This window comes from Penaeus vannamei, chromosome 28 (assembly GCF_042767895.1).
Source record: "Penaeus vannamei isolate JL-2024 chromosome 28, ASM4276789v1, whole genome shotgun sequence".
Classification (NCBI taxonomy): Eukaryota; Metazoa; Arthropoda; class Malacostraca; order Decapoda; family Penaeidae; genus Penaeus; species Penaeus vannamei.
In genome coordinates this window covers 34,227,119-34,251,293 of record NC_091576.1, presented here as the reverse complement: position 1 = coordinate 34,251,293, position 24,175 = coordinate 34,227,119, and the positions used below count along the sequence as shown (strand labels likewise).

At 39.4% G+C, this 24,175-nt stretch overlaps 2 protein-coding genes across 2 annotated transcripts in view; one reads left to right on the top strand and one right to left on the bottom strand.

Moving 5' to 3' along the window:
• bma (SCY1-like protein bma) overlaps positions 1 to 24,175 on the top strand; it is a gene marked incomplete in the record, with an annotated part of 348,807 nt that overhangs the window by 253,855 nt on the left and 70,777 nt on the right.
• LOC113811772 (uncharacterized) lies at positions 11,208 to 20,717 on the bottom strand. The gene is made up of 3 exons (XM_070142065.1): positions 20,474 to 20,717; positions 17,170 to 17,360; positions 11,208 to 13,468 (listed from the first exon to the last, which is right to left on the bottom strand). Exons 2-3 carry the CDS (start codon positions 17,350 to 17,352, stop codon positions 12,278 to 12,280), a joined length of 1,374 nt encoding a protein of 457 aa, XP_069998166.1. The 5' UTR covers positions 17,353 to 17,360; positions 20,474 to 20,717; the 3' UTR covers positions 11,208 to 12,277.

The following is a 24,175-nucleotide window of genomic DNA, read 5'->3' as shown; positions in this document are numbered from 1 at the left end:
CCTTTTACAAATAACGCATTTATTCTTCCGTCTTATAAAAAAAATGAGCCGCATTCCATATTCACAAAGGCGAGACAGAGAGAAGGGGGAGTAGGGGTGGGGGGGGGGGTAGGAGGAGGCTGGACACGCGATCCAACTCCCGCCGAGACGAGACACGTATCCCAGCAGGCCCGGGATAATCCCCCTGTCCGGAGGCATTTTTTCTGTAATCAAAACTTGGGTTTCTCTCGGTAAATGGCTCGTTTATTATGGTGTTGTACTGACCACACTGTTGTTATTCTTATTGTTGTTATATTTTGCTCTGTCACTGCACTGTATGTGTTATGTTGCTGTTATCATGCTATCATATGAAAATAAGTATATACCCTCACTTGCTGTTGCTTGTATATGAGTAATAGCTATGTTTGTTCATGAAGTAATGCCTTTATGTCTTTCGTAAATCTGTTATAATGATAGTGAATGTATTGTTGGTAATTGTGGTAACGAGGAAGATATGATGATGATGATTGAAGGTGACGATGGTTATAATGATAATAATAATGATAATAATTATAATCACAATAATAATAATGATAATGATAAAATATTGGTAATAATGATGATGATAATGATAATATTGATGGTGATAACGATAATAATGATAATGATAATTATAGTGGTAATGATAATGATCATGATTCCGATAATTAGCATTATTATAATGCTAATGGCAGTAGTTATGATCATGGCCATGATAGCGATAATGCTTAAAATCAACATCACGATGATGATGATGATGGTAGTGATTATAGATATAACAGTAACAAGGCATGATAATAATAATGATAATGAAAATAGTGATAACGATGATGAGGAGAATGATGATGATGATGCTGATGATGATTTTGAGGTTGAGGATAATGATGTTGATCATCATGATTTTGAGGATGAGGATAATGATGATTTTGAGGATGAGGATGAGAACTCCTCAAGTCCTAAACGTTTGCTATTCTCAGATGTAACAAATTCATGAAAGGGCTGGTCAGCCTACTTAGCAATAGAGGTTTCTTTACCCCAACCAAGCCCGTGATACGAAGTCGTTATTAAGATTACAGTGAACAAGGCAAGACGAAAATAACATTACCCGAAGAGAGACGCCCCAGAATAACAGAAACCGTACAAAAGAAAAAAATAAAAAATAAAGTGAACAGAAAAACGTGATGAGAAATCGAGGTGAGATCGATAGAAATTCAGAGTTGTCAACATGAGAATTTTTTGACTACCAATTAAAAAGAAAAGAAAAGAGGAAGAAGGAGAGAGACAGAGACGCTACAAAAAAAGAGAAAAAAGAAAAGAAAGATGTAGAAGGAAAAAAACAGCGAGGTCGTTTCCTTATAGATAGCCCTTGCTGTGAGGGAAGGCGTTGGAAGCCTTTGACCCGATCCACTTTAAAAAGCCTAGGTCATAATTCATAACATTGCTACGACTAAAACTGCCTCGTCAATCGTTCCGACGCAGAAAGAACGGCGTTTCTCAACTGTACACTCGGAAGAGGGACATACGAAGACAGTGAGAGGATAGAGGGTTCTGTATGTATAAGAAAGAGGGAAGAAAATGTAATATTCGGATTAATATCCACGTCTATAAAAGAAAAGAAAGAATAAAAAATGAAGATAATGGAATCAGCAAACCCTCCCCACCCACCCCAAAAAAAAGCTTTAAGGGAACTTCGAAGGGTTTCGTCCTATATATATATATATATATATATATATATATATATATATATATATATATATATATATATATATATATATATAAATAATAATATCAAACGGTATCGGAGGTCGGTCAACTACCATCCCGCGGCGAACAGATGAACAGACCTTCCCTGCACCACCCTGTTTAATTTAGTCTGCAAGAGGAGAAAGGAGACTCGTATATATATTGACAAAGTGGGGTTGCTTACTGCCTTAGCACTCCAGTCGAGAGAATCTTGTCACAGAACGCCTACTCTAGTCACAGAGCGTCTGCCAGCCCTCTTGAGAAACAGAAGAGTAAACACTTGAAATAACAACGGCGAGATGCTGCCAAGTGCAAGCTCTGCAACAAACAAGCACCCTCTCGAGACAAAACCAAAACAACGGAATGGACTGAGAAGATGCTCAATGTCATACGTCGAATCGTCGTAAACAATGTAAAGCATTATTGAAAAACAACGATATATAAATGTGTATATATAAAGGAATCGTATTACAGTTTACGTGGAAGAAAATCCTCATCGTATTGTAAACAACCCCAGGATTACCACTGACCACACTCCGCAAATCCCAGGGTACATATGCGGCTCCATTAATGGTAACAAGAGTAAACCACAATAAATATGTAAAGGAGAATTTAAAACAAGTGATATTGTTACGTTTTTTTATCCTTTCTTTCGTTCTTTCTTTATTTACATCACTAAGGAGAAACAAAATCATCTACTATAGTTACCCCTTAAATATATGGTCTTAGAAAACACATGTTAGCTGCTTGAAACACAACACCACTAGACGAAATCTTGTGAAACTCATCACCAAGTCATCACCTTCCAGTCTTTCTTTGACGTCATCACCGACAGAGGATGCACACACAAGGACTAATCATCACCTGTCAAAATATTCTGCCACAATCACTATTACTATTACTTTTACAATCATCATTTATATTTTCATAATCTTGAATTATCATAATCAATTATCATGATCATATCATTTTTATCATAATCATTATCATCATTATTATTATCATCATCATCACTATTATCATCAAAGCCATCATTATCATTATCATTAATCATCATTGTCATTAATTATCAAAACCATCATCATTATCATTATTATTAATCATTATTATCATCACTACCAAAACCACTCATTACCATTTCCACGATCATCACTGCTGTTGATATCATTAACAAATTTATAAAAATCGTAAATTCGAAATAGAAAACGAATACGAGATTGATACTAAAGAATTAATCACAGAGATTCATCAGATACGTGTAATAAAGTCTAAACAGGAGATAACAGATAAACAAAAAATAATCTGGACTGACTGAACTGAAAAAAAATAATGTTAAGTGAAATAAACTGGGCTTAAAAAGATTGTTATCGATAGACTGTACAAGCTCAGACAAATTGATATAGTCCCCCCCATTAAAGTCGCTTATTTAGAAAACGCTGATTTGTGTCTACAGTTAACAGATACTGATTTTTTCAACTATTTATACCTTGGTGATGTTGATTAAGTACCGCTGAAAATAGAGGTGATGATAGAAATGGTGATGAAGAGAGTAACAATGCAATTGTAATGAGAGAGAGAGAGAGAGGTGGGGGGGAGACAGAGAAAGAGAGAGAGAGAGAAATATACATAGAGAGGGAGGCAGAAATACAGACAGACAAAAATATTAACAAACCGACAGGCAGGCAGACAAACTAAATTACTGACAGACAGAAATACTGACGGACAGACAGGCAGAAACAGAGGGGTCAAAGGTTGTGATGTACCCAGTCAGGTGATCAAGATTGGATAGACTTTGACCTTGATAATCGTTTCGATTTGATAGCATTAAAGGTCGACTATTTTAAGACGTCTACCTCATCTCCTTATCACCATCATAATTACGGACTATTTTATCTGATTTATGATCCTCAAATTGAAAGATTGTGAAAGTGTTCTTATAACGGTTCTCAAAAGAGGAGTAATTCTAGAATACTGTTCGTATTCGCGAAAGGATGTATTTACAATGAATCTGTTATGATTATTGTTATTATTAATATCATTATTGTTATCATCATCAAAATCATTAATATCATAATCATCAACATCGTAATCATCATCATCATCGTAATCATAATCATTATCAATATTATTAGTAGCAGCAGCAGCATTAAACCCTCTCGATAGCCTACCAAACACTCAATTATCATTCCGGAATCCGGTTCCTGAGTGGAAACTATTAGCCACTGCAACAACAGCTCAAAGGCCGGTGCACCGTGCCATCAACTCCGCAATCGTCCTCATATGAAAGACAAATATACACACGAGCAAACACCCTTGACTGCGTTTGCCATGGGAACATTAACCGGTGTTGTCATCCTCTTCGACTTTGATCTCCTTCTGGTGTCCGCATAAGGAGGTCCTCGTTTACGAATGGAGAAGCTGTGCCGATTCCCCTTGGTGTGCGAATAAGGCGGGTCTTGTTTATTAATGCATTTATTGGAGATACTGCGATGATTTTCCCTTGCTGTGCGAATAAGGATGTTCTTGTTTGTGCATATTGAACAGAGATCCTGTGATGTGTTTTCCTTGGTGTGTGAATGGGAAGGTTCTTGTTCAATAATGTATTTAATGGATATGTTATTCAGATTCCCCCTGGTGTGCGAATAAGAAGGTTCTTGTTTAATGATTCATTTTAAGTCTAGATACATTGTTCATCAACGTATCTGAAGTAGTTCCTCAACAAAGCCAAAAAAGTCTCGCAAATGTTTCGAAACATGACTTCATAACCATGTCCAGACCAACATACTGTGTTGAACAACATTCCCGCTACAAAGTATCTGAAGAGTGGCCCAGAAGTTGAACAATCCAAATTTGTTCCGAGCTCATTTTGCGTGTTTGTTTCTCGCTGGATATGGGAAACACGATACTAGGAAGCGGGCAACACAACGCGTCGTGCTCTGGTAATCACTGGTAAGTAGTCTTCTGGCTTGTGGTGGGTAATGAAGTTGGTGTAAATAGTGCGTACCGATGAATATGTGGAATCTACAATGCCCTATCAGGCAGATGTATTGACTCCCATAGCTTACTACTGTCAAAAAACTTCTGGTTGCCTATGACAGTTGTATTGACTCACATAGCTTGTTGTCAATTTTTTTTTTTAGCCTATTACGTAGCTTAGAACCGTCCGTAGCCTCGTATTTTGAAGCACACGCTGCAGCTGTCTCATCCTTGGGTGAAATTACGAAGATGACTACTGTTACCGCCGATTTGGATGTGCAGAAGTACGTGAAACAAATCAGATACATAGTGGTACAAGAGTTTCGCGACTGTCATGCAACAGTCGCGAGACAATGTTGCTCGCGTTTCGCAACTCTTTCGCAACAGTCGTTAAAGTGTGCAGCAGCAGATTTGGAACGCTGCATATCTGTAGACCAATTGTACCGGGACAGCACAGATCCACTGTTGCACAGCTCTTTGGACGCGATTGCCTTGGTCTGGACTAGGCTTAAGGGAAGTGCTGTCATGATTTCCCTCGGTGTCCGGCAGAGGAGGCGTTGTTTACCTTCGCAGTTAACGAAGATGCTGTGAAGATTCCCCTTGGTATTCGAATAAGAAAATGTCGTGTTTACTGACCTACTTAATGGACAGGCTATGTCGATTTCCCCCTGGCATCCGACTAAGAAAGGTCTCGTTTACAAATTGAGGTGCTATAGTGATTTCCTTCTTGTGCGAGGAAGTTCATGTTTATTAATGCTTTTAATGGAGATGCTATGAAGGTTTCCCCGGGTGGGCGAATGAGAATGCTCGTTTACTAATGCATTCAAGGGAGATGCTATGAAGATTCCTCTGCCAATATATATATATATGTCTCTCTCTCTCTCTCTCTCTCTCTCTCTCTCTCTCTCTCTCTCTCTCTCTCTCTCTCTCTCTCTCTCTCTCTCTCTCTCTCTCCTTTCCCTTTTTGCCATCCCAGTTCCGCAGACGAATCACAAAATACCAAAGAAAATAACCTGAAACAAATACATCATGATTCCAGATAATAAAGGAAGAAAAAAAAAAAAAGGATAAACACAATCCTCCCGCTTTTATCATCCAAACTTACTTATATAAGTTTGCTGATAACCAAATACCAGAGGCCATTGCATTGTTTCTTCCAGAACGTAAAGTAATAAGAGTAATGAATAATATGATAATGATATGAGTGTGGTGAAGATGAGGTAGGTTAAATAAGTAATGCGGATGAATCCTTAAAAAATCCTGAATCCGAATCATGATTTAATGGCACATAAGTTTGGGAAAGACACACTTTACTCTTGTACAGTAAGTAAATGAATAATTAAACAAATTCAAAAAATATAAATTTGTTCTTAATTTTTTAGGTATCAGGGTTAGGATCACCAGCAAAATAAAGGCATCTAAGTTGTTTTGAGACACATCTCTGGTAAAATTTGATAAATAAATAAATAAAAATCTTTCCATTGTTATCCTGCTCACCATCCTGGATCACCAATAATGGCATCTAGGTTGGATTGTTACACCTCTAATAAAAGTAAATTAATAAATTCATGGTGATCTGGATCCAGGATTTTTTAATGATTGCATTAGTTCCCTCTATTACCTTGGCAATAGGGCTAACCACTAATAGTGTCATTACCTTTATTATTATTATCATAATCATTACAGTAAATATTATTACCTCCGCTATGGAGATTGTTTTTGTTTTTTTTTGGTAGCATTTGTTTGTTTGTTGGTTATCGGGAGAGCTCAAAAAGTTATGAACAGGATTTTACCCGAGGTGTGTCTGAGCTCAACTTAGATGTCATTAGAGTTTTGTGGTGATCCGGATCCAGGAATTTTTTTAACTGCTTGCACCAGTTACCCCGATTGCTTTGGCGGGGGTATGCGCTCTCTAAATGCTTCTAGTTATCATTATTACTGTTAGTATCATCATTTCCGTGATGAAAATAACAAGTGATCATGATAAAAAAAATAATTCCATCCCCCGCAAAAAATCGTTTTACAACCTTACAACCTTCAGATACGAATGATATACGATCCTATTGTTCACACATAAAGCTTTGTTATACACCGATATAAATATAAATTTGGTTTACGAGATTTTAAGATGTAACCACTGCGCCACAGCGACAAAGAAGCCATACAAAAATGCGCATCTCGTCTTACATACGTAAAAGGAGCGTGTTATTATTAATGTCGTTATCTTGATTTTTTATTGCTATTGTTAGTCGTTACCATTTTGTATTGCAATTTTTGTCAATATTTTTATCATTATAATTGTCTTTATCTTTATATTTATATCATGAACACTATGAATATTATCATTATTGTTATAATTATTGTTATCGCCATCGTCATCGTCATCAGACTCCGGCGGAGAGTGTTCACCAGGAGATTCCTCCAAGGTAAAGCGAAGAACTTCCTAAAACGGGCCATTAGTGCCCTGGGAGACACCATCCAACCTCGTCACAGTCACAGGCGAGAACCCGCAAGCACGGCGATGGCCTCAGAGTGACGAGGGTGAACGTGAAAGAGAAAGGGATTAGAAGGAGGTCTGAGGAAACAAGCAAGTGACGATGCAGAGGGAGATCAAGATGGAACGTAGAGTCACGACCCTGAAGATAAGGAGCGCGAGGTGTGATAACCTTTGATGGGGATTTGCCTCAAGGAAAACCCGACTATCTGCCATCTGCTTTGTGAAGGTCCCGTCCCACTGGTGCTTTTTCCGCCATTATGAACGCTTCCATTACGACCTCTCCGCAGGCAAGTAGCTCGACCCTCTCCCACTGGCACAAGCGACGGCTAAGGGCGCTCCAATGCGCTCTCTTTGACCGCTGACGAGGGAGACGCAAACGAGAGCTTCATTCCACGAGTTTTGGGCCTTTTGCAGGAACGAAGGACGACCAGGAACCATAGACCGCCTGATCCTGCAACCTGACCTGACCTGACTGTCCCCCTTTTCATTTATTTGTTATTAGAATAGATTGTAAAAGGTTTTAAAAAGGTGATTTGCAGCGAATTCGTCTCTAAGGTTAAGAAATTATTATCGTTCGTTATTAGTGTTCAAGATTTACTACTCCCTGGGTAAGCATCTATTTTTTGTGCATTATAACACCCAACTAAGTAACTCACACCTGCCTGGTTCATAAAGGAAAAATAAAAAGCTAAGGATTTCTTATCACAGAATTATGCGGGATTGTGATGAAGTTGATATATATGCTACGTTCATTAAGGCGATTGGATCATAAAGGGCTTGCTTATTTCTTGTTGATGGATTGCCCATTCATCCAGACTTATTTTCAAATTTTCTTCATTTAACCTTTATATCTTCTTTCTTTTTTTCTTTTTAAACTCCTTTTTAGATTTTTTCAACATTGGAAGCGTTATCATATTTTCACGTATTCTGCAGTTCTCGGAAATCTTACGATGATTGACTTGGCTCATTTTCTATTCTCTGTTGGATATTTTCCAATGTCCTGATAGCGAGAGTTTTCTTTAGGTGTTTTCTTTAGTTTATCTGAAATTGTGTTTGATTTTCCATATGCAAATTACTCACATATTAATAGAATTTCATAATATATCATTTCATATAATTTATAAACAATGAATAGTTCATATGACTGATAAACGATAAATAGTATATATTTGATAATTCTGATTGGATGTATAATATATTTTTCTTGACATAAAACTAGAAAAGTCTATACCTTTGTTTTATCGTTTTCTGTTAAGCAGCGTTTGCCTTTCGTGCTGACTGACAGTGTTTCCGATGAATAAATTACTCAGTTCTTTTAACGACATTTAGTTGCATTAAGAGAGAGAGAGAGAGAGAGAGAGAGAGAGAGAGAGAGAGAGAGAGAGAGAGAGAGAGAGAGAGATAAAGAGAAAGAGAGAGAGAAAGAGAGATGAAATAAAGAGAAAGAGAGAGAGCCTTATGTTTCATGGAATAGTACTGGGAATCATTTTCATTACCTCGAAAAAAATGTTTTGAAAAAGAAGCGGTGAAAAAAAAAGATTAATGGGTTTATAGATAAATATTCATATGGTATACAAAATCAAACACAGTCAAAAGTTTTCTTTGGATGGCTTGCAAAAAAAGAAAAAGGAAAATGAAATAAAAACTTCCAAAAGCATATAACACGCACGTATCCATACAACCCAAACCCGCACACAGATGCCCACCCATTCATACAAATACAAACATACAGACAAATGGGCACACATAGACACAAACACACGTACTCTAATAAACAAACACCCCAAAAAGCACAAACAATCGAATAAGCACACAGACAAACAAACACACACTAACAAAAATACGCACAAACAAACACGTACACGATCAAACACATACAAACACTAACAAACATACGCACAAACGCATACACTAACAAACGCATACACACAAACAACCACGTACACGAACAAACACATGCACACAAACAAACACGTACACAAACACACGAACAAACACATGCACACAAACAAACACGTACACAAACACACAAACAACCCCACACAAACCAAGCAACCACGCCCACGCAAGCGCCCAAAGCAAGCACACTCTCGCCCAAAACCAAACACAGACCGCCCGCAGCAGAGAGTCTCAAATGTCCGCCCAATCTTTCCGACTCAACAAAGATTCTTAACTTGATTTCGCGACAGTCGAAAGTGGTGCGAAACCTAATAACCCCCTTTATAATTGCTTAAAAGCGTAATGGGTAAGGGTCGGGAGTCAAAATCGCATTTCACTCCCGTGTTCTTGTGGAGTTCCTTTTTATTGCTTGTCTGATCTTTTGTTCTTTTCATCTTTCTCTCACGTTCTGTCTCTGTTTTTTTTTTTTTTTTTTATCTATTTTTTACGGGGTTTGGGTGTTCTCTTTCTCCCTGTTTTTTTTTTTCTTCTCTCTCTCTCTCTTATCTATCTATCTACTTATCTCTCTCTTATCTATCTATTTATCTCTCTCTCTCTCTCTCTCTCTTATCTATCTATCTATTTATCTCTCTCTTATCTCTCTCTCTCTCTCTCTCTCTCTCTCTCTCTCTCTCTCTCTCTCTCTCTCTCTCTCTCTCTCTCTCTCTCTCTCTCTCTCTCTATCACTTTATCTAGCTATCTATCGATGTCCGTCTCTCACTCTCTCTCTGTTGCGAGAGTGGATAGTCGTACGATGCGCAGACCCGAGATAACAAATTATTTTTCTCAAGATTCATTAATTGTGTGATAAGACCAGATCTGTCTTGGCATATCAGCGCCCCAGTAGTACCTGCAATCAGCTGGCTTATGGACCGATCATAATTAATCAGTCATATCAGATGTTTATGACATTTCGATCCATCTCGCTTACTCTCTCTTCATTCATTCATTCATTCTCTCTCTCTCTCTCTGAGACACAAAGAGATCGATAGCAAGAGAGAGGGGGAGGGGGGGGATTGGGAGAAAGAGAGAGTGAGAAGAATGGATAGAGAGACAGAGAGGAATGGAGAGAAAGAGAGAGAGAGTGTGTGTGTGAGAAGAATGGACAGAGAGAGAGGGGGGGGGGGGAGAAAAAGAAAGAAAAAATATTAAAGAGGAGAAAAAGCGAAAGAGAGAAGGAAGTGGGGAGAATAAACAAACACGTAAAGAATACGAGAGGTCAATATTGGAAACATCATGCGCTTGTTTATTATTCAAATAATTTGTTTTCGTATTTTATTCCTTTTATTTTTATTTTCATTTTTTGTAAATTCAGATTGGTACCAAATCATACCATAAAGATAAAAGCTGTATTGGTTTTATTATGTAATAAAAGATGAATAGATGCTGTACAAAGGCGATAATACCATAGCGAAAACATTTTTGAAAAATATATACTTTACAAACATGGTATACATGCATACACAATTACATACGTATATGCATATGTGTGTGTGTGTGTGTGTGTGTGTAAGTGTACTAGTTTATTATATGGTATAACGTGTTATCACGTCAGTGTCATATTCAATCGACATCCTTTTGTTAAGCGCTTTTTACGCAATAATTCTGTGCGTGACGTCAATACTGTTGAGAATATATGGTTCTATAATATTTTTAGTATATAAACACATACACACAAACGCACACATTGGTGTAAATATGTGTGTGTGTGTATATATATATATATATATATATATATATATATATATATATATATATTATATACACTTACATATGTACATATATATATATATATATATATATATATATATATATATACATACATACATACATACATACATATATATATATATATATATATTATGTATGTATGTATGCATGTATACACACACACACACACACACACACACACACACACACACACACACACACACATACATACATCTGCCTCTCATCTGAATGGCGTTAAAATCACACGCCATCAGTCAATCAACAATCTATTTCCAATTTGACCACGAGAAATGACAATAAAAAATATATTTCTTACTTTTTTATTATTATTCTTACTTTTTATTTTTAGAACCGTCCTTCCAGTCAACTTCATAATTAATGCTGTATCCTTCAGAAACCTGAACGATACACCTTCATGTATTCATTTCCACGCAATGGCCAGTTAGGTGGTTCAGATTTTTCACTTTCACGAGCGGTCACGAGCGAGGGGGTGGGGGTGGGGGGGAGGACCTGCTCGCTCGCTTTTTGAATTCTTTGAAAACGTCGGTGTCAGATCGTATCGAGTGCTCAGTGTCTGTGGCTGAATACCGCTGACCCGATCTAACCTCTCCTTTATAACCCAATGTATTCTTGATTTTGTAAAGGGTCAATTCATTCATGTTGACAATTAGTATATTTGATGTCTGGTGTGGAATATTTCTCAGACTTACCGGGTTCTGATACTTGTCCCAACTAAAAATGACACTGATACTTTTAAGTGAAGAATGACCCCTTATTAAGACAATTATCTCTTATAAAACTTTTAGGGGTTAGCATGGCGATCAAGAACATTTCACAGGACTGCCCTTTCTACTCGAGGTGCACGCAACACGCAAGGCAGTGAACGCTGTGATAAGGATCCTGGTAAGACGGGGTCACGAGAGGTCATGGCGGGTCACGGCGCCTGGAGTTGTCGACACAGGGGGGTCGTGTTTGAGGGTGTAGCTGGGCTTTTTGGGAGGAGGGAGGGGGTATCAAACAGAGTGATATTTGTACGCTCGTGAAAATGCTGAAAATGTTGAACCACCCATTATCGCAGTAGTCGAGCAGCCACACAGTATATACAATGGTTGGTTTATTTATGATAAGACATTTCCCAAGGAGGTTGTACTTTCCGTAATACTGTGCAGTAATTCTTTTTTAGGTAACGATTTTTATATTTTGTTTATCTTTTTTATTATTTTTTATTTTTTGACGGCACCATAGTGTCTAGTAATCGTGTAGTAGATATAAATAATCCTATATGAAATAAGATGCAATAGAAATTCAATCGATATACCGTAAAAAATAGATTACGTTAGCAGACGAGATTGTACATCTGATAAACCAAATTATTTAAACATGGCTTACGCCGTTGCTTAGGTTTGAATCTGTTGACGAGATTATCGCATACGACTCGCCATCCTCTGACGACGAAGTAAAAAGTGTGACATATTCGGGATAAGGGCCATGGTGGGTTAAAGTTCTTCGGCGAGCCTTTCTGTGGGTCGGCCGCTCCTCTCTTTCGGTGAGTCTTTGAAGCAAAACTGCACTGTGATTAATGCTGCTTCGACGCAATTCTGACTTTTCGGAATGTTTACTGATTTTCTGTCGAGATTTTTTTGATTGAAGGTGCGTCTTTGTTAGTCTTACGTAAGAACGGAGATTTGACAAAAGATTGTTTTTCTTTTTCTTCTTGACCCTTGGAGAAGGCGTTTCGTTCGGAGAGGATAGAAGCGGGCGTGCGTTGTGTTGCGTTTCCTTTGTTTCGCTCTCCACCTTCGAGGCCAAGCATCGCCAGATGCAGAACGATATTGGAAATACGCCGTTGAGGGCAAGCGAAGCGGCGAGAGGCAGGAGGAGCACGTTCCTCTCCTGGTCTTCGGGCTCCGAGGGGGTCGTCGTGAGAGCCTCCTCCGTGGCCCTTTCTTGCAAGGCAGGGCAAGGAGGCGCGGCGATCTTGATGCTTCCCCGTAGGTTCTCGAGGGTGACGTCAGCGCCGTGTTTGAGGAGGAGGGCCGCTGGTTGGACGCCTTCAGTCTTCAGCGGCGGGAACTTCACCGCAGTCATGAGGTTCCCCTTGGAGGCCAACACGAGCGAGTGCTCGAGCGCGCCCTCGAACGTGACGTCATGCAGCAGGACCTTCGAGTTGCCCGCCACGTGGAGGTTCTCCAGCCGCTTCACCGTCGTGCTGTGCAGCTGCACCGTCACGCCACTGCCCACGACGCGCGCCACGTCGAGCGTGCCGACGGAGGAGCTGATGACGGTCAACTTCGAGTCGACGTCCTCCATCGCGATCCTCTCCAGGCGCGACTTGTAGGCGTAGAGCGAGGTCACCGGAGCCTCAACCGCGTCGAGACTCACGTTTCGGAGGGACAGCTCAACCTTCGAGCAGGAGGAGTCCACGGCGCCCTCCGCCCTCGCCTGCGCCACCTCTCGCAGGCTGAGGTTGAGGCAGGCCCGGCGATCGAGGACCAGGTTGTGAACTCGTTGCAGGATGACCAGGTCGTAGTCTTTCGCGATTCCGTGGCTCGGCAAATAGATATTCTGGTGAAGAAAAACAGTGTAAGAATTAAATCAAACATCGTGACATCGTCTCGGTATACACAAAACAGTATATAAACGTTTGTCAAACAGTGTAACTGATCGACAAATCAGGAAAATGATACAGAAAAAAGCCAAGGAAGCCGGTTTGCAAGAACAGCTTTTGCAGAGGAACTCAATCTTTCACTAAAACCATCAGTCATACAGTATGTACTAGAGATAAATGATACTAAGCCTTCTGTATTTATATAATTTCTTTCATCCTTGCCATTAGGTGGATACAGAGAATTGGATAATTATTCTCTTATTAAGCTTCCACACGAAATAATGTTTCAAACCTTCATAAATAAGAATATTATTTTCTCCAATCAAACAAAGAAAATCAAAAGTTCCAAAAATGCTTTATCAGCGATGCAATAAATCAGTAAAAATTTATTGAACCGTTGCGTTATCTCCTGAATTGATTGCAGATAAGACCCTCAAAAGCATTATTAGTTTTAGGCGGAATATTGGCCTTGTCCTACTATTAAAACAGAGGAACTTGTCTTGAGGTAGGGCTGAAAATTTTGGCCAGTTTAAAGAATAAGTTTTTTTTTTTTTTTTTTTTTAATGTTTTTTTTTTTTTTTTTTTTTTTTTTTTTTTTTTTTTTTTTTTTTAGAATAAGTGCTTTTCAGGATTGACGAGAAATTTATTTTTGTTTGAGAATCACTGCTATAGATAAATTGACGAATTTCATTCTCTCCCCCCCCCCCCTCTCTCTCTCTCTCGCTTTCTCTTTCTCCCTCTTTCTCTTTCTCTCCCCCCCTTCCCCCTCTCTCGCCCTCACTCTCACCCCCACTTTTTTAACAGCAACTGCAAATCCAACACATCAAAGGCTTTTAAAGGATTCAACCCATTACGCCGCTGTTGAAGCTGTGCACGAGAGTCAAGGCTGGACGTTATCTGCTTTGCGTGCGTGTGCGTGTGCGTGTGAGTGTGGGTGGGAGGGAAGGCGGGATGGGGAGGGAGGGAGGGAGGGAGGCGTGAAGTGGGTCGGAGTGATGTGGGTAGGAACGAGAGTGGGGTTCGTAGGTGGGTCGGAGTGGGCTGGGATGGGTCGAGGTGGAAGCAGTGTGTCTGAGTGGGTCGGAGTGGGTGGATAGGAATGGGAATAATAGGTGTAGATGGGTTGGAGTGGGGTGGGTAGAAATGGGAACAGTGTTATTGGGTCGGAAGTGGAGTTGGATGATGGGCGGGGGGCGGGGGGGTAGGATAAGGGGGGAGTGCAAACAATGGGTTTGCGAAATATCGCTTTGTGTGCATGTGCGTATATGTGCGCGCATAATTCAGTACATACGAATAACATATATATATATATATATATATATATATATATATATATATATATATATATATATATATATATATATATATATATATATATTATTCACAGGAAAACACAAACTCCTGGAATAGACGAACAAATGAATGAATAAATTAATCTCAAAAAAAAAAAAAAAAAAAAAAGAAAAGGGATAGTAGATAGATAAATGAACGATATTCTTGCATCTATCTGGTGGTCAAACCTACGCTGCATTTGGACCAAAGTATGATTTATTTTTGCGAATTTTCTCGTCCAACGATTCATCATAGGTCAGAGTTCACAGATCACCCAAAGCTCTGCAAATACCTTTCCTTTAATGATGAATGCGTTTGTCTTGATTTAATGTGGTGTGTCGGTGTATGTGCTTGAATTTTTGTAAATTAATGAAGAGATAAACTGCCAGATAGATAAAGTTATATATATATATATATATATATATATATATATATATATATATTATATTATATAATAATATTTATATATATATATATATTATCATATATAATCATATATATATATATATATATATATATATATATATATTATAATATATATATATATATATGTGTGTGTGTGAGAGAGAGAGAGAGAGTGTGTGTCTGTTTGCATATATATATATATATATATATATATATATATATATATATATATATATATATATATATATATATATAGACAGAGAGAGAGAGAGAGAGAGAGTCGCACACCCATTAATGAACGTACATGAACCTCCCCCACAGCCCGATTTAGACTTGATTGGTTGTCGAAACACAAGCAAACCAAGAGCACTGACGGACTCGATTAGGTGCCATAAAAAATATTAAAAAAAAAGATTTATACCAAAAAAAAAAAAAAGTCGACACTGCACATCGTCGCCCCGATTTATATTTCTAATGGAATTGCACCAACTTTTTTTTTATTATATATATTTTTTTCTTTCCTCCAATGCCCCCCGCCCTCACTCCACCCCCCCCCCCCCCCCGACCTGTGATTTCACGCCTGGGAGAATCGGATGGATGTCACCTGGCGGGGCTCATGGGATGGCGCGCTACGTGAACACGCGTGAACAGGGTGAACGCTGGTTTGGTCAAATGTGGGGAGGCTCTGATTAACGGTGTGACACATACACGCGCTCGCACGCAGGCACACACACACACAATCAAGTGTACATATATATGTATATATATATATATATATATATATATATATATATATATATATATATATATATATATATGTATGTATGTATATATATATGCATATGTATAAATACATATATACAATATATATATATATATATATATATATATATATATATATACATATACTGTATATAAGGAGGAGAGGAGGAAAGGAGGGAGGAAGGGAATACGAGAGAAAGGGAAGGAGGGAAGGAGGGCAGCAAGGGAGGGAGGGTGGGTGGGGGGGAGGGGGGAGATCTCCGAACGAATCAATAAGGGCGGGTATTTTTAGCATTAAGCCATCAGGTTTCCCGTAACAACGAATAACAACAGAGCAAGCTTCTGTTTCGCCCATTTCGGTTGCTATTCCAGCTGTTAAGGTTCATCTGTTATCTGTGGGAATCTTTAATATATATTTCATACTCTTTGTCTCTCACTTTCGCTCTTGTTCTCTATCTATCTATTTATCTCTCTATCTATCTATCTGTCTGTTTGTCTACCTATCTATCAATCTATCCACCTTTCTATTTATCTCATTTTCTCCCTCTCCCTCTCTCTTATTCTCAAGTCTGCTGTGTCTGCGTAGGTGTGTGTGGGTGTGTCTGTAATGTTGCATAACACATACCGACATACCAAATGATCTTGAGGAATCAATCTTATCTACCGACTTTTCCTCTTTATCCTCTAGATTTTGGGATTTCCTCTATTTCGCAATACCAAGGAAATACCAGCTGATACCACACACGGAAAAGCCATACCAAGAATACCAGCCGATACCACACTAGGAAGCGCGGCGGCCACAACAGCGCCGCATAAGAACGCGTTACTTTGAAAGGAACACAAAGCCAAGAGGAAACAGTACCAAAGGCGATCGTCCTCCCTTCCTCCACAATAAAATTTGTTACTCGGAAATGAATAAACACCAACATGAATGAATAACAGATAAATAGATAAAAGTAAATAGATAAACACAACCATGAATAGACAACATAGATAAGTAGATCAGTGAAATAAACACCAACATAAATGAAGATAAATAGACCAGTAAATAAACACCAACATAGATAAACTGACCAATGAATAGATAAAACAACGTAAATAACAACCGATGAATAGACCAATAAACAGAAACAAAACCAGCAACAGTCACAACCCCTACCTCTTGGTCCCACTTGAAGTCGCACGTCAGGAAAGCGTTCGCGTCTTGGCAGAAAGCGGACTCCGGCCCAACCACCAGACTGCCCTGAGGAACTCCTGCCGGCGGACGACCTCCCACGGAAGCGGCGTCGGCGGCAGCGAGGGCGTAGCAGGTCACGATGAGGGTCGCTCGGAGGAATTTCATCTTTGTGGCTGGAGGGAGATGTTTGGGCGTGAGAGAGGGAGAGAGAAGGAGGGGGGAGGGAAGAGCGAGGGAGAGGGAGAGAGAAGGAGGGGGGAGGGAGGGAGAGGAAGACAGAAGGAGGGAGGGAATGAGTAGAAAGAGGAAGACAGAAGGAGGGAGAGGGAGGGAAGCAGAGTAGGGAGAGGGAGATTAGGGAGTGGGAGAGGGAAAAGGAGGGTGAGTAGGGAGAGGGAGGGGGAGGGAGAGAGAGAAAGAAAAAATAGACGGACAGTCAGAAATATCACATGCTCCCCTGGTGATCATGACTGGCAGGAATCGACCCCCCTCCCCGAAAACCCATTATGAAAGCCTCTCACCTATCCGTTATCAGAAATATGCAAATTAATCCACTCTTTATCACCTACTAAATTATGCAAGCATGCCCTAACCTTCTATACCTATTGACCCTTATCTATCTGCCCATCAATCTACTTGTCTATCCATCGAATTTCAGATAATTTTACAGAATACCTTCGCATATCCATTCGCGACGATTTTGCAATTCTAATATGTAGAAATATTGCCGCGGACCCCCCCCCCCCCATTAGCTACAATCATGGCCACGGTAGTAGGGGAGGGCATGGAAGGTACAAGGGAAATATCAGGGTAAAGTATGAATAATATACACAGAATTAGTCACTATATTTGTTTCTCTATATTTCAGTGAGAGAAAGAGGAAGTGTGTGTGTGTGTGAGAGAGAGAGAGAGAGAGTAGGGGGGTTTCTCTGCATAATTCCTACATATAAGCATACAAGAGGGTGAAAGGAATCCATTGATACCAAGACTTACCAGACTTCGTTTTACATGTGCTTTTCTTTTTTCTTTTTTGTCTTTTAATAATCCATAATATTTCAGAAATCTTAATCATGGTGATGATTTATAGCCTAGTCCCTTCCGACGAATTACTTTTTTGAAGAACATGTGATCAAGTATTATGATTAATGCCATAATAAGGGAAAGTGGCTCATATTGTTAGCTGCAGCTGTTTTAAAGTCTCAAGGCAAGGACCGTAGCGCCGTGTTTTCTCTCGATTCAACTTAAACCCACATGACCCTCCTCTCTCTCTCTCTCTCTCTCTCTCTCTCTCTCTCTCTCTCTCTCTCTCTCTCTCTCTCTCTCTCTCTCTCTATCTATCTATGCTTCTTATCAAGAACTTAGGCTACTTACGAGTCCAAACAGATTTCGTACCAAAATGGCTTGTAGAGAAACGTTTAGAACAGGGGGAGGAAGGGAGGGATGGAGAGAGGGAGGAAGGGAAGCGAAGGAGGGAGGGAGGAAGTGAAAGAGAGAGGGAGTGAGTGAGGGAGGGAGGAGGAGAAAGAGAGAGGGAGTGAGGGAGGGAGGAGGAGAAAGAGAGAGAGGGAGTGAGGGAGGTAAGAGAAGGAGGGGAGGGAGAGAAGAGAAGGAGGGGTATGCCGTTGTTATTTAATTAGTATCGACTTTAGTATCTTCCATTCCTCTTAGTCTTTTATTTTCATTTTTATTTTTTTGGTGGTGGGTGGGAGGTCATTTGACAACTCGGGGATGAATATTATTACACCAGCATAGGTCATAGGGCACGCAGACACCGCAGCTTCATACGTGTCAGGACTTTCCACATGGGAAATCTTATCTCTTGAGAGCATCACACGCAACCGTTTGAGATTTTGTTATCTGTATATCTGCGGAAATTTTATTGTAAGCATATCTTTCTATTTTTTAGGATGTCTTTCTGCTTACACACTCTCTCTCTCTCTATCTCTCTCTCTCTCTCTCTCTCTCTCTCTCTCTCTCTCTCTCTCTCTCTCTCTCTCTCTCTCTCTCTCTCTCTCTCTCTCTCTCTCTTCCTTTGTATGCATCTGAGAATGTGAGCATATGCATTTTGTATTTATGTGTTATTCTCTCTGTATCTCTTTATCTACTCACTTCAAAGACCTTCAGAGTCGCCCGATTATCTTCAGACACTCATCGTGGGAGATGTTTTCGGGGGTTAAAGTAATCGCTATCCACGCCGGCCCATTTTGATCACGGCTCAAATTGCCATGTGGTATGTTGCTACGTGATACTGTGGTGCAAATGGAGTATGGGACGTGGAAGGCTATCACACACCAGATACACGCACAAACGCACAAACACATACACATACACACGCGCGCGCATATGTATGCGCGTGTGTGTGTGTGTGTTTGTGTCAATAAATGAAATATGAGTGAAAATTTACCGAGGCTTCTTCGTTATACCCAGGTCAACCACGTTAAAACTGCAACATTCCCTTACTCCTTTACCTGCGTGGAATCCTTGCAAAAATAGGGATATTCGCAGGAAGTCCTACCTGAAAATATGTCTTACTTTCTGAACTTAATCTATATCCCTTTCATACAAGAAAGTTAAAGGTAAATATAATTCTGTCTTCAAGTTTAGCAACAGCTGTAGAAATAACACTATATTTTCTCTGATACATATAGCTTTCTCATGTGAAAGGTAGTATCTAAAAAATCTTAACATAGGTGAATAACGGACGGTAACCGCACGCAAAGGAAGACAAACAGACTGATAGACAGCTGATATCCGGCCAGGTGACTAGTCGCTGAGAGTGTCACCTGATGGCACATGAATCACTCACTGACCACGAAGTCACCGGTTTAACTGGACCGTATGTACAAATATATACCCTATGATTATCATAGTTGTAAATAGGATGATACCCCACTATTTCTCCCACCCTTAAATAAAATATTGTGTACTTATGATAGAAAATAGGTTCGATGACTGAAAAGGCATATGCAGAGGGAGGGAGGGAGGGAAGAGAAGAGGGGCGGGACAGAGGGAAGAGGAAGGAAAGGAGGGAAGCTCTCAAAATATGGTTGGGAAATACGGATCTAAGAGTATACATCGGATATACATTCCTTTGTGACAAATCGGTAGCATCAAATAACCCACAATACTACCCGTTCCCAAAACACACCGCTTAAATAAATAGATAAATAAATTTTAAAAAACTGAGTCTCACTTCATAAGCTCTATTCCTCACTGACATGGTTATGTTACACACTCCAAAGCTTTCCGTGGAACTTTGTGAACCCTCAGACAAGCTTGTTCTTACCTCGGAAATGAACAAGAACACACCAATAAACAGCTTATTTCGTTTTTTTTTCTCTATCTTTTTTTCTTGGTAGTCCTATGTTCCTTTTGTTCTGTTAGTTCTTTGTGGGCTTCCGGAGTCTTTCCAAACAGCACAAGAGTGTCGCCGCCATTAAACGTGTAAAGTGTCAGTCACTCAAGAACAGAGCAAAGCCACGAGATGAGCGCGGCTGGTTCCCGGTGCTCAGTGGCATTAACTAATCTCACCGGGGCGCCACAACTCACTCGTAAATTTATATTATCTAATCTAACTGTCCCAGATAATTGTATGAAGGTTGCTTAGCGTGGCATTCATGTTAGGACGAGATGAGACAATGAGAACCCTGTCGAACACCAAACAAGAATGGCTAAGCTTTGTTTTATCCACAAACAGGTAAGTCACAGTCATATAACGTGGTTAGAATTCCATAATACAATGTCTCCAATGACGATACATGGATACATCCATACAGACATACCTATATGATCGAATAGATTCATGCAAGTGTGTGTGTGTGTGTATATATATATATATATATAATATATATATATATATATATATATATATTTATTTATTTATTTATTTATACATGCGTGCTATATGGTGCAGTGCTTGCGTTCTCGTCTAGCAAGCTTCCTGCCCGGGAAAGGATTTAGAAGCACAATAAACAGCAATTTGACTGAAATCACAATAAGCTGTTACCAAACCATGGATCATTGTTATTATGATTATGACATACATACATATGTATATAAATATATATGTATATATATATATATATATATATATATATATATATATATATATATATATACTTATGTATGTATGTATGTTTATATGTGCGTGAGAAAGAGAGAGAGTACAGGAATATAGTACATGACATCCCGACGGAGGCAATGACCTCTAATAAGTGTGGCTTTCACCGAAGTATTCGCTTTTCGCTCCTCTCAGTCTACGCCCAGGCCACCGCATATACGGAACACTCTTACAGCACCAAGGACAAAAGGCCAAGACAACGCACCCTAAATCCTGCTACAGCGGTGCAATAATTTCCTCCAGTTTTTCAGACGGATGAAAAGTCCCCTGGTAACCTTCAGGGCAAAGAGGAGTCGCCGGAAATTTGCCTTTTTTAATCGTCTTGTCTTGTAAAGAAACAATATTGGTGTCTTAAGTTGCAAATTAGCTGGAAATGGGTGGCCCTGAGACGGGGCTCACTTATTTACGTACCCAACATGCGCTTCATATACATATGTCTGTGTAGGTACCATACGGGTCCTGGAGAGTCCTGGGAAATCATGGAAACTGAAATTCAAATTTCTAGACCTGGAAATATGGAATTTAGCTTTCAAGTCTGGGAAATCGTGGGAATTTAGTATAGGTGTCTTTCCTGTTATGGTTGCGTGTATATTTGCCTACAGAGGTTAGAGCAAGGGCTAAGTATTCGCCAGTAGTATTCATTATGTTATAACCACGTGTTTGGGAGATCGGCATTTGACTAATCTTTTGCAAATGATAGCGATAACACTGCCAGCTAATGACGTAACAATGCTAACGCAAACTGGTTCAAAACAATTGATTTACTACTATAAAGATTATGAACGAATCTGACGAAATGAAGTTTGTCATCGCTAATACATGGCTTCATCCATCACAGTACTAATACTGTAATGAAGTTTTTTTCATGATGACACTCATGCACGTGAGCGATAACATTTTCCTCCTGGTCCCAAGGTCATACAAGGTCATCGATGCCTGGGTAGTACATATTCAACGCAAGGTAACTCCTGCGTTTTTATAGCTTCAAAAATTAAGAGATGTATTATGCTAGATTCTGATCATTACGACGATCAACGTTAGATTTATCAAAATGGTACTGCGTCAATATTATGAGTAGATATGCCATGCAATGACTCGTAATCCACGTAGATTATGACAGTGACAACCATGACGGCATGAGCCTGGTGATGCATGACATTGATTTAAAGATTCGATCAATCATTTTCTTTTCATGAACCCAACACTGTGTACCGCTGCTGCAAGAGCTAGTGATACGAATAGCATTGCATCATTTCCAGTGCCACCGCCACCAGCCGACAGACCTGTATTTGAATAAGTCTTAGTATTGATAATCTAACGTTTGTGGACAAGATGTAAAACAAAAATACGCGGTCAGAAGACGCGGTTCCACTGGTTTTGTGCAAGGTTTACATAACTCTTGCGTGCGCGCAGGTCTAGCCGGAAGCGCGGTTATCTAGGCCGAATTGGTGTCCTTGATGCGAAATCTGGGGCTGAGGGAGCCAAGGCCTTGGAGGGAGCCCGCGGTAACACGGCTGAGAGCGGCTTTTAACTCGGGTATCTCCGAGTTTCCAGGGTGTAGTTATTATTATTATTATTTTTTTTTTCCTTTTGTAATTCGCTTAAAGAAATGATCAACATCTATCAAGTCAACAAGTCCAATGAGATTAGATTTTGTATAATACATTTAGAGGTAATAATTATTTTTTTATTAACAAAATTTGGTTTTTATTACCCCCCCCCCAAAAAAAAAAAAAAAAAAAAAACTAGAAATGGCTAATCCGAAACTGAGGATCTACACTCGCGCTAATCATTTTGAATCTGATGTGTATTTCCGTGCTTCTTTCTTCAAAAAAATATACACCACGAAACACGAAACTACGGCGAAAACCAGCCCAAACGAGGAGTACTGCGCGAGTGTTGTTCAGGCGAGAGGCATGCGCGGTCTGTCACGGCGGTGCTTCTCGCAGTTGAAACCCTACGTCCGGCTGGGAACTCGAACACAGGTCAAGGTCCGAGACATACACAAGGCCAGTTGAACCGCGCCCTAAGTGATATAAAAAGGGGAAAGGGGTCTACTTGGCTCTTTTGATTTATTATTTTTTTAATGTTATGCTGAAGAATAAGATGGTTTCATACATCTTTCATATTGAGTCTGATACTATTTGTTACTACAAGGATACAGTATTTTTATGTATGATACCTTGTGTTTTATCTGTGACCATTGATAGGGTGAAAAATTTAATCTTTTTCTTCAATTTATATTCTAAGAAAGTTTTCAGAAATAAATCAAAACAAATTCGGAAGATTATGGTAACTGAATGGAAAGTAAAACAAAAATAAATAAAAATAAAAATAAATAGATAGATAAAAAATAAAAACATGGCGCAAATTGATACATGCTGATTCGTCTTAAGGAGCAAGTCACTGAAATGTCAATAAAAGCACAGTCGCAAGTCATCATTTCAATCTTTTGAATGTTGAATTACGGTCACTGTACTTGTTATTTAATGGAATATACGTATCGTGAATATGCATCAGATGTTCAAGAAAAAAATTGAAAAGGATCATGGAAAAATGCCAAATCCTAACTGGAGTCATGGAAAAGTTATGGCATTTAATACCAAAAAATGAACGATCCCTGTATACCCATGCCTCCATTACACCTTTCCCTTGTACACAAACAAACAAGGACACATCCACACATGGTATGTATGCATGTAGACAGAGAGAAAGAGAGAGAGAGAGAGAGAGAAAGAGTGTGTGTGTGTGTGTGTGTGTGTGTGTGTGTGTGTGTGTGTGTGAAGAAAGAGTGATAGATTGACAGGTAGTTTAACATGTACACACATACAAAGTCTAGGGAAGAAGAAGAAGTGTAGGGAGAGAGAG

What these genes read in the sequence shown, in the direction of transcription:
- LOC113811772 (XM_070142065.1), bottom strand. Translation starts at nt 17,352, where the DNA reads ATGAAATTCCTCCGAGCGACCCTCATCGTGACCTGCTACGCCCTCGCT. An exon ending in ACTTCAAGTGGGACCAAGAG is followed by an intron (nt 13,469 to 17,169) that starts GTAGGGGTTGTG and finishes TTTCTTCACCAG; the next exon opens with AATATCTATTTGCCGAGCCA.